General features: G+C 34.5%; 1 protein-coding gene across 4 annotated transcripts in view; it reads right to left on the bottom strand.

The window, feature by feature from the left end:
- PRMT3 (protein arginine methyltransferase 3) overlaps positions 1-12,273 on the bottom strand; it is a 97,735-nt gene that overhangs the window by 12,909 nt on the left and 72,553 nt on the right. For 3 of the 4 annotated variants that reach the window (XM_005869402.2, XM_014542236.1, XM_014542237.1), the window contains 2 exons: positions 1,353-1,403; positions 1,069-1,156 (listed from right to left, as the gene is read on the bottom strand). In XM_005869402.2, coding sequence (XP_005869464.1) covers positions 1,069-1,156; positions 1,353-1,403 — 139 coding nt within the window. Of the gene's footprint in view, positions 1-1,068; positions 1,157-1,352; positions 1,404-7,641; positions 7,808-12,273 lie in introns of those variants that run through there. The other variant, XM_014542238.1, reaches the window with a different exon arrangement.

Below are 12,273 nucleotides of genomic sequence, written 5' to 3'. Positions count from 1 at the left end.
AAAGAGACTCAATTACCTACAAGGGAATACCCATACGACTGTCAGCTGATTTCTCAACAGAAACTTTGCAGGCCAGAAGGGAGTGGCAAGAAATATTCAAAGTGATGAATAGCAAGAACCTACAACCAAGATTACTTTATCCAGCAAAGCTATCATTCAGAATTGAAGGTCAGATAAAGAGCTTCACAGATAAGGAAAAGCTAAAGGAGTTCATCACCACTAAACCAGTATTATACGAAATGCTGAAAGGTATCCTTTAAGAGGAGGAAGAAGAAAAAGGTAAAGATACAAATTGTGAACAACAAACATGCATCTATCAACAAGTGAATCTAAGAATCAAGTGAATAAATAATCTGATGTACAGAATGAACTGGTGATTATAATGAATCAGGGACATAGAAAGGGAATGGACTGACTATTCTTGGGGGGGAAAGGGGAATGGGAGATGCGGGAAGAGACTGGACAAAAATCGTGCACCTATGGATGAGGACAGTGGGTGGGGAGTGAGGGCGGAGGGTGGGGCGGGAACTGGGAGGAGGGGAGTTATGGGGGGGAAAAAAAGAGGAACAAATGTAACCTGAACAATAAAGATTTAATTAAAAAACAAACAAACAAACAAACAAACAAAAAAAGATGAAGGGATTAAGAAAAAAAAAACATAGACAGTAGTGTGGTGATTGCCAGAAGGAAAGGAGAGTGGGGGGAGATAGAAGAGAGTAATGCGGGGGATAAATGGTGACAGAAGGAGACTTGACTCTGGGTGGTGGACACACAATGCAATGTACAGATGATATATTATAGAATTGTATACTTGTAACCTGTATAACTTTATTAACCCATGTCACCCCAATAAATTCAAAAATTTTAAAAATTACTTTTTTAATGAAATGATATGCCTGCTAAAATTTATGTAGATGGTAAGCTCCAAGAACATCTTATTTTAGCATCTATTATACTATTATACTCCTTCAAATAGAGTGGGCACATAAAAAGTGGTTGTAGAATGAATGAATATTGTATGCTTCAGAATAAATAAGACACTTTACCCCCTTTACGTTTCTCTCTCACCTGCTTTAACTGAAAATGGCTTTTCCAATAGAAATATTGTTTGTTTCCAGTGTGTTTCGGTACTCTGGGGGCCTGTAGAGAACACGACCTGCAATGGTGGAGTTCAAAAGTATCTGATGAAGTACAAGATATTTAATATCATGGTACATTAATCTACTACATCAAATACAAGCTCCAATTGCTTACAATAGCAAAATGCTTATGATCAAACACCTTGGGGCACAAAAATAAAATTCAATGTATTTCACATAATTAATTCTTATGAGACAACTCATAATACTTACCCTGTTTTGGCAATTCCTCTCAAAATATATATCAAAGTAGCCAGCAATTGCCTGTTTTTAAAAATAAATTAAATAAATAAATAAACAAACAAACAAACTAATTACATGACATAATTTACTATTCAGTCTTTTAAAACATGGCAAATAAAAAACCATTCCAAAGACCAGATACCTCTTAAACTTATGGCAGGTCACCATTTTTTCTGGAAAAGATGTTATAAGTAAAAATAAAGTAATATAATTTGGCTTTTCCCCACAGAAACAACACAATAATAAGGGTAACAAGGCTAATCAAATAATCAATATGTTTTATTAGAGAAATGATCATGGTAGACTACTGAAAGGTGAGAGACTATAAGGAGAGAGGGGCTCAGCAGCCCTTTGTGGGTCCAGACTCCCCCGCTGAGATGCTGCCATGCGAGGTAAGGCATCCTGGACCCTGTGGTACTAGTCAGGCCTCCAGACAACTGCAGCAGCTCAAGAGACCCAGGAGAGACCAGCAGAAAAACTAGTAGATAAGTCCAGTCTAGACTGCAGAATCATAAACCATAAATCTAAGTGATTGTGACCTCAAAGCATTAAGTTTTTGGGTAGTGTGTTACACAGCAATAAAGAACTAAAACATACTTTTATACAAAGACAGCTCATTAAATTTCATCTGATATTATTATGCATCCAATTTTAAAGCAAACCATTATGAATATTTTTGCAATGAGATTATGGAATATTTAAATGTTGCTTTTTTTTCTTCTGAAAATAAAATAAAGATCAGTAATAGTACTCAAATAAAACTTATGTTTAAGCAAATAGCCAAAAGAGAAACTCGAAGTAACTCTAAGGGTTACTATGATAGTACAAAAAGGTCTCTAAAAGAAACTAACATTCAGATGAATATAGAGTTTTCATTTGTTTAAACTTTAAATACCATTCCTTTTTCTTTCACTACTGGGACTAGCTTAACTTAATCTATTTTTACAACTGGCATTAAATAAAGCTCTTAAAGTGTTAAAAACAGGACACTGCTGCTTTTGTTGAGAACGTGAAGTTTTATTGATCTGTAGGATTAATATGGATTGAATCCAAACCAAATTCAATATTTAACCTTCAGGTTCATTATACTTTAGATACCAAGAGAAAAATCGAAACACTATTTATAATTCTGTCAAATAGGATTATAAAGCAATGTAGTGTTCAGCTACAGGTTATTACAGAAAACCATGTAGCTAACGAGAACATTTCTAAAATATATAACCTTTTTTTTCAGCTGATTTCCTGATACCTCTCCAATGACTAATTTAACTGTTTACTTAAATTTATTCCTATGTCTATCATGTTCACCACTATATCCTTCATGGCCAGAGCAGTGCCTGGCCCATAGAACACAATTCATATTTGCTGAGTGAATGTGCTATGATATACAATTTTATTACAGTACTTATCATCTATATTTTAGTTTAGTTTGCCCTATCAGACTGTAACTTATTTATAAGCAAAGCCTATGAGTAATTTATATTTTTATGCCCTTTAACCAGCACAAATCTGTTATACAGCAGGTTCTTAATAAATTTTAAATTAACTTTTTTAGTCTTCAGTTTCTTAAATTAACTAGACTCATTATATAGTGCACTTTATAAAATGATTGAATAACAACACTTAGATGGACCTAATAATTTTCAACTCTGAAAAAAATGGAGAGTGTAGATCAAATATGAGGAAGAAAGAGAGCAGAGGATACCCTAATTCTATGTATAAAGCTGCACAAGTCTCAGCCTAACCCCCTGAGCTACACAGCTCAGGTGAGATCCAAACCAACATAACAGAGGCTGAAAAAATTGAACTAAAACTTAAATCACTGGCACAAGTCCTAGGATTAAACCTTGAATAAATGTGTGTGAAAAAAAACCCAAATCAAGTGGCAAAGGCTTAGTGAAGTGAACTAAGATTTGAAAAACCTGTACAAATCTAAGACTAATTCCTTACGTGCATATGCAGGAGAGACCCAAAACAATGTAACATATGCTTAGAGAATGACTAAGATTTGATCCACTCTCTGCACAGACACTATTGACAAAACTTGTGTTTTGACTTGAATTGGTCTGATTGCCTGCAAACACTAAACATGAGCATTATCCAGACAGTTATAACATTACGAGAATCCACATGACAAAGGATGTACAACATCTAATAGAAAACACAGTAAAATGAATCAGAAGACAGGAATTCTCATAGAAAAATAGAAACTATCTATATATATAAAAGGCTAAGCAACCATCTGACCATCCGACCAGCTGGTAGGTATGACGTACACTGACCACCAGGGGGCAGACGCTCAACGCAGGAGGAAGCCCGAATCCTTGCAGGGCTGTGTGATTCCACCTTCGACCATGGGTTATGTTGCTGCTGGGGCACTGTCGACCCCAAATCTGACTTACTGCTGAGCTGCAGTGACCGCAGATGCCCTTCAAGCCACAGCATCACCCCAGGTGCAGCCAGCTGGGGAGGGACCATGGAAGGTTGGCTCCAGGGCGTGTCTGGCCTGTCTCACCAAGTCCCGCCCTGCTGGCCACCTTCTAATGAATTTCCTTTCAATGTGCACGAATCCATGCACCGGGCCACCAGTCCTATATAATAAAAGGCTAATATGCAAATCGCCCCCTCAAGAGTTCGACTGCTTGCTATGATGTGCACTGACCATCAGGGGATGGCGCAGAATGAAGGAAGGCCCCGGCCAGCAGCCAGCTGGCAGCCAGGGGAAGGAAGGTCCCAGCCAGCAGCCGGAAGGCCCCGACTGGCTCTGATCGCCGGCCAGGACTATGGACCCTACCTGTGTATGAATTTTGTGCACCGGGCCTCTAGTAAAAAAAAAAAAAAGAAACATAAGGAATATTGAAAACTAAAAAATAATGGAAACAAAAGAACTCCCTGGGCTGAATTGCAGAATGGAGATAAGGAAAAAAAATCAGTGAGTTTTAAGATAGATCAATGGAAATTATTTAATTTTAAAAACCAAGGGGAAAAGTTTGAAATAGAATGCACAGAGTTGCAGGGAACTATAAAGCTAACATACATGTAATTGGTGGTCATGATGGAAAAGATAAAAATATTGAAGCAGGAAAAAAACAAAAAACCCTTTACATTTCTATATCCAGAAAAAATATCCTTCAGGAATAAAGGTAAAATAAAGACATTTTCAAGTAAAGGAAACAAAAATAATTCACTGCCAGTGGACTTTTTAGAAGAAATTTTAAAGGAAGTTCTTCGGGCTGATGGGTTATAATACTAGAAGGAAAACCTGAAACATCAAATATAATACAAGAACAACAATAGTAATAAATAATTGGGTTTTACTTTTCCCTTCACAATACTTATAATTGTGTAAGGCAAAATTACAACATCATCTGGTGAGGTTATCAATTTGCACATGTAATCATAAAGATCAATGCAGTGGGTGGAAGGGTAGGAGGGAGGAAAAGTGAAATCCCACCAACATATGTAAATGTTTACCAGTATAAAATCTGGAACTGAAGAAGGCTTTTAAAATGCTACACACAGGCAGACTTAATATAAGGGAAATTTAAAACTTTCGTATCAAAATTGAAAGGCAACAAATCTAAGAATATTTGTAATATATATAAAACAAAGGGTCACGTGTTCTTTGTACATTAAACTTCTAAATTAGTAAGAAAACAATATGCCAAAAGAAATTAAGACAAAGGACATTTCTGAAAGAAAAATCAACTGATTAATAAGCATGTGAAAAAAGATGTTTAACCTATTTAGAGAAAAATGAGTAAATTAAAACAACCATTTCCTTGATCAAAACTTTTTAAAATGATAATAACCACAGTTTAGTGGGAAACATGGCACTCATTGTGGGAAAATAAACTGAAATAACCTTTCTAACGGGAACTTAGCAATACATATTAAAAGACAAAACATTTGATCAATAAAAACAAAAAGACAAAACATTTGTATTAGAAAGAAGTCATACATGAAATAGTACAAATGATATAATTCCATTTATATAATTACAAATGATATAATTCCAGAATATTCCAAAACAGCAAAACTTATGGTATTGTAAGTCAGTATATTAGTTACCCTTATATAGGGATAGAAACTGAAAGGGGTTACATGGTGGGCTCCTGGTTTGCTTTTAATATTCTTAAGCTGAGTTGAGTACATGGTGAATATTCTTCTTTGGGCAATTTTATCACACTACACTTATGATTTCTGCATGTTTTATGTTTTCTAAGTGCCATGTTTACATAATGTATATATTCAATGACCCAGGAATTCTAAAAAGTATTCTATGGAAATTATTAAGTATGCCTGCAAAGATTTAGCCATAAGATGTCAATTTGAGCTCAAATTTTCAACAATAGGTGACCAGTTAATAAATCATAATATCTCCATACAATGAAATGCCATTTGGCCATCAAAAGTAATCCTATAGATAAATATTTATTAATTTGGAAAAACAGTCACAATATACTATTTTATAGTTCCCTTGGAAATGCATCATAATATCTTCAGCTCCTCATGCAGTTCCCTCCTAATGATGTTTGGTTGAGGGTAATGTTAAGATCAGTTCCCCAGCACACATTAAGCAGAAACATGAGGAACATTAGGAAGAAATTCACCAGAGATTAAAAATTATGTGCGACCCTGGCCAGTGTGGCTCAGTTAGTTGGAGCCTTGCCCCATGCACCAGAAGGTTATAGGTTTGATTCCAGGTCAGGACACACATTTAGGGTGTGCATTCCATCCCGGTGAGGCATATAAGGAAGGTAACCAATCAATGTGTCTCTTTCACATCTATGTTTATCTCTCTATCTCTCTCTCCCCTTTCTCCCTCTCTGGTATCAATTAAAAAATAAATAAATAAATAAATAGATAAATAAATAGATAAATAAAAAGGTATGTGCAGATAATCTACTTGTCAATTAGCATTCATATAACTGAGAAAGTGAAAGACTCTTACTCTGAAAAACCAAAGGGAATTTCTGGTTTAAAAAATTGGTAATTACCTTCAAACACAAGCAAGACCTAGAATGCCACTCAAAGAAAACAGTTTTTAAAAATATATATATTTTTTGCTGTATAAGTGCTCCTTAATAATTAAAATAGAAATTAGGAGAGAAAAAAAACCTTAACCTTGAAACATAGTTATATAAACCAATTGAACTATGACTAGTGTTTTTATTTCTGCAAAGCCATTATAACCAAATATGTCAGTTGATTTGGGAACAAAACTATTTTGCTTCAGAATATGAATATGCCACCTTTTTGTACTTATAGTTTCACTACCTTATTATCATCATGCCAGGGTATCTCTAGATCTTTTAAATGTTAATTTCAATAAATTTATCCTTTCTCTGTGTATGTCATTCAACTATAAGAAAAAACAAACAACAAGCATAGGAAATTGAAAATGAAGACTCATAGATAATGGTAATAAATAACTGCAGCACAGCTTGACATGTGCTTGAAAAAGATCAGATATGTTAGAAGACCTGACCACAGAATAAATTCCTCTTTTGTTCCACATATATATCTTGTCAGGGGCAAAAGGAACAGCTGAGGGGAAAAAAAGCATTAAAATCAAATATCTCTAAGAGCTGAGTTAATCTGCAAAGGCAAGGTCACAATTAAAGTTTCACTGAATTATACAACAGTCAGAAAAAAACTTAGTTATAAAGCCCTTAGATTGAGAGAAGGGAAAATGAGTGGTAAATAAGAACAATATTGATGATGATGGAAAAAAAAAAACCACCAGAATGAAAGGAAAACACATGCGTACAGTAAATTTCTGGAACAGCTTGATCATACTTGTAATTTGTTGAAAATCCTCCATAATTACTTTGAAGTACATAGGAAAATAAGACATGTAACTTTATTGTGCATCTTAAATATTCCTAACCATCAGAATACAGTTTCAGAATGATCTGTTCGTCTCTTTGTGCACTGCACAAAAAGGGAAAAAAAAAATTCACAGCATTTGTAAATCGAATAATTTAAAAATCTGTTTTAAGTCACAATTTGCTTGTTTATCCAACACATATAAAGGTAGATGCAGCTCGTTTTAAGAACAATGCTCATTTGAAGAACAATGATTTGAAATAAAAATGAATTACTTTCTCATGTATTTTGGTGCAATGAGTATTTCTTTAAAGAGAACGTATTGTGTATGTGTGTGTAACAGGATGGCAGCCAATGAAATAAGATCAGACTAGACCTTATGAGAAAGAAGGAAATTAAAAATTATCATTATCACTATCACCTGCAGGGAGTAATTTATCATTTCTGTTCTTCATTGGTATCATGTTCCAACAGCGTGTGGTTACAGCAGATACAATTAGGCAGCTGTCCACAGAAGTAGGAGGATAATGTGCTTTTGATGGAGTTTATCCAAGCATGGAGACAGAGTGCTTGTAATCCATGCAGGAGAATCACTATAACAAAAATACAATTCATTTTTTGTGGAAGTATTTCTTTCAGAATCTTAAAATGGAATTCAAAAGCCAACTGCTAGGTCTAAAGCAAGTAAAGAAAGAGTAGGAAGATAATGCATAAAAATGATTATTATAGCTTATATCTCTGTATATAAACCAACCAGATGAAACTACAAACAAAAGACATACAAGCTACTGCAAAAAAACATGAATTCTGCTAGTGATGACTGGCATTAAAACTAAGAAAGCATAATCAGCAAATATGAAAATTATATATTAGAATTTTCTCCCAATATTAATTATACCTTAAATTATGAACTCTTTCTTCTTCAATTAATTTTCTATTTTATCCCAAGAGAAAATTTGCATCTTTTCTTTCTTTCATAATTCCTCTAGGGAACAATACACATTAAGTGCCATATACTTCTCAAGGGATATTGCCAAATTGAGTACTTTAGAAACAGACCTAGCAATATGGGAAGTAGCAAAACAGACAATAGGTCTAAAATTTCTTAAAGGTACTTTTACTGAAAAACTCAATGTAATTAATTTTTATCTACTTGAAATATTCCCAGATTATAAATAAATTTTAACATTTATTTGGATCACTCCCTTGTAATTTCAAAATTGCTTATTATAGTGATTTTAGGAAGCAGAAGGAATCACCTCTTTAGAGCCTAAAACAGTACTTTAATCCTGACATTTCATAAATTGATACCTTACATGCCCTAACTACTCTACATTTCTTCCTAGCTATAAGCACAAGATATTGTTTTATACATTTTATATTCATTGATATTTACCAATATTTTCTCTTTTAAATATAGCTGTGAAACCAACACCCAGATCAAGAAATAGAATCTCCAGCACCCTAGTAATCCCCCTTATGTATTTAGCTAATCCTAGGCACCTTAACCCCCGAAAGGCATCTACTATCCTGATTTTTTCTTTCAGCTTTACTGAGATATAATAGACAACATTGTGTAAATTTAAGGGGTGTAATGTGTTGATTTGACACACTTACATATTGCAAAGTGATTATTATCACAGTGTTAGCTGACACCACCATCAGAATCAGACAATGATCAATTTTTTTGGAAGTGAGAACATTTAAGATCCATTCTCTTAGCAACTTTTAAGTATATAATATAGTATTATTAACTATAATCACAATATACACTAAATCCCCAGAACTTATTCAACTTATAACTTGAAGTTTGTATCCTTTGATCAATGTCTCCTCATTTCCCTCAGCCACTGGTAACTACCTTTCTACTCTCGGTTTCTATAAGTTTGGCTTTTTTAAAGGATTCCACAAATAAATGATATACGGTATTTGTCTTTCTTTGTCTGACTTATTTCATTCAGCATAATACCTTCGAGGTCTATCCTTGTTGTCACAAAAGCAGGATTTCCTTCTTTTTATGGCTGAATATTCCACTGCATCTATATGCCACATCTTTATCCACTCACCTGTTTGACACTTAGGTTGTCTCCACATCGTGGCTACAATGAACATGGGAGTGAAGACATCTCTTCAAGATCTTATTTTAATTTCCTTTGGATATATACCCAGAGTGGGACTGCAGGATCATATGGTAATTCTATCTATAATTTTTTGAGGAACCTCCATACTCTTTTCCATAGTGGTTGCACCAGTTTACATTCCCAAAACAATGCACAAGGGTTCCCTTTTCTCCACATTCTCACCAACACTTATGTTATCTCACTACTATCCTGACTTCTAAGAGCACAGATTAATTTTCGCTATTGTATGCTTCAAGTGAACAGTTATTTTCACTGTTTAGGTAGAATACCCAGGCATCTGCTTAGGCAGTGAGGATATGGAGGTGACCACAGACATGATGAGACTGCCCTGAAGAGCCTATAGGAATCCACAGCTGAACACAAGACACTGAACGAAAAACATTATGAGTATGGTGGGTGTTATTACAGGGAGTGCAGCAACATTTAATAGATTTATTAGAATCTACTCTGTGGGATTAGAGAAGGCTGCCTAGGGGAAGTAACATTTAAACTGACATATAACAATTAAGAGGGAAATAGTTTAGAGAATGGGGAAGTGTTATAGACAGAAGACCTTAGGGAGGAAAAAAACAGCACAGTGAAGAATTTGGCTCCTGTAGTGGTGGACTACAGAAAATATAGTGACCCTTTTGCTGAGAGCAACTATAAGAACTGAAAAAATATAAAATACTATGTGCTTGAAGGCATCAGAGAGATAAATTAAAACATTACCAAGGTAAGACTCAGTAAAGAAAGAAATAAAATAAAAAATGAGACACATTTGGGACTGCTTTTGCCTTACAGGCATTTGCCAGTTCAGAGGAAGCAGCTAAAAGACTACCTGTGCAACCCTTTTGACAGCATCACATGGGTAGGAATACAAAAATGGGGCCCTCATATTCTCAGTTTGGCCCATCCCATATCCATGGGGTTGGATGCTGAATGAAAGAATGAGGATGAGAAGAGAAAAGAAAAATCAGACTGCACACTATGGTGCAGACTTTGGGGAGAGGCAGGACATATCAGTTGTTAAAGAGCATTCTGTAATAGTTATGTCATTGTCATAGTGACCTACAAATTAAAAATGTGACTCTGCAAAACTGTAGGCAGAAAGTGATTTTGCTTTGAGAAACAGCTGATTTGCATATGCAGCATTTTGAAAGAAGATCTCATTTCTCCACTACATTAGGATATTCAAGTATACGAATAGGTCAAAGAGTTTTCACTGCATACCTTTGCCTATAAAAAAACTCGTCAGTTCAATCCTGATGGAATAAGTAAATTCATCTATGAAATCACACAATACTAAATCCTCAAAAGCAAATGCATGTTAAAAATAAACTTGAACAAACAATTCTTTCTTTAAGGCAAGACAGGAAAGCGAATGGTAACATTAATTAGATCATTTTATGAGCATTTTGTATGTGCCAGGTATAATGGTAAATGCTTTTACATATTATCTCATTTAGCACTCAAAATAATACCCAGGAAGTAGGTACTGGTGTCATTATCTCCACTTTTCACATAAAAAATTTGAAGTCCTAAGAAATCAAACACCTCTTCTAAAGTCATATTGGTAAACTGGGCCCATCAGAGCTAAAGCTTTTAATCACAGTGCTATATTATCACTGTTTAAACTCTCCTCTTTGATTTTAATCACTTTCAGAAAACTCCCTTATATTTCTAAATTGGTCCTTTTCTCATTCAGTCTTCTAGAAAAGCAAAAAATTGACTGGTTTTGGTAAATATTAAGTTATGAGACAACTGGTATATATAACAAAGTTTATTTTTCCAATTATTGACTCACTTTCCCATGAGGACTAGTCCTTCCTGTGAATACACAGATATACATATATCAGACATCTGGAAACATAGGTACTTTAGGATTTTTAGAAAATCTGGATGGCAATATTTACGATGGTTTGTACCAGAGCATTAAATCAAAGGAAATCTGAACTGGGAAGATTACTTCCTTATAGGTCATTACAATAGATAAAGTGCCTGAATCAAAGAGGAAAATACCTGGTCAAACTCATTTATTATCACAACCTAATAATTCTAATTGACAGTCTCTGAGATAAGTCTAGGGAGAACTCCCCTGTCATCTCTAATCAAGAGTCCACTCTTATTGATTATTTGATAAACCATTCTTATGCTTATTGCTATGCTTGAGATAAGTATTTCAGTCCTGTTTGAGTGTGATTATTTCTCTCCTAAATATTTTGACCCTTGACATTCTGATTTCAAGTATAACCCTATACATATCTATAATTAAAGTATGATTATAATGTAGCTTAAGAATTTCAACATTCCACTCAGATTATATTTTAGAACAATTTGATATTCAAGTCCTTTTTAAATATAACTCAATCAGTGTTAGTGAATCAATGTTAATGAATTTTTTAAAACGCAGATTCAAAGGGGCTATAAGCTTGGCTTTCAAAAGAAGATTAAGCATGATTAGCTTATGTTTTAATTTTAAAACACAAAAAGGCCATCAAGAGTGTTAATATTGTAAGGGTGTGAAGGAAACAATGATCACAGGCCACTGAAGAGATAGTAAAACTGTTGTTAATTTGGATAAAGAAAAAGCAATTAGCCAGTGACAGCATTTTGGAGGCAGAGATATATGAGCAAAGATGCTGCATTCTGACCTAAAAGACACCCTTGGATCTATAGAGTCAATGCACTCCCCATTAAAATACCAATGGCATATTTCACAGACCTAGAACAAACTCTCCAAAAATTCATCTGGAATAAAAAAAGACCCCAAATAGCTGCAGCCAGTGGTTCTCAACCTTCCTAATGCCGCGACCCTTTAATACAGTTCCTCATGTTGTGGTGACCCCCAACCATAAAATTGTTTTCGTTGCTACTTCATAACTGTAATTTTGCTACTGTTATGAATCGTAATGTAAATATCTGATATGCAGGATGTA

Source organism: Myotis brandtii, unplaced genomic scaffold, assembly GCF_000412655.1.
Source record: "Myotis brandtii unplaced genomic scaffold, ASM41265v1 scaffold293, whole genome shotgun sequence".
In the NCBI taxonomy this organism is placed as follows: Eukaryota; Metazoa; Chordata; class Mammalia; order Chiroptera; family Vespertilionidae; genus Myotis; species Myotis brandtii.
The sequence above is the reverse complement of the archived record's forward strand: the minus strand, read 5'-3'. Positions and strand labels throughout refer to the sequence as shown.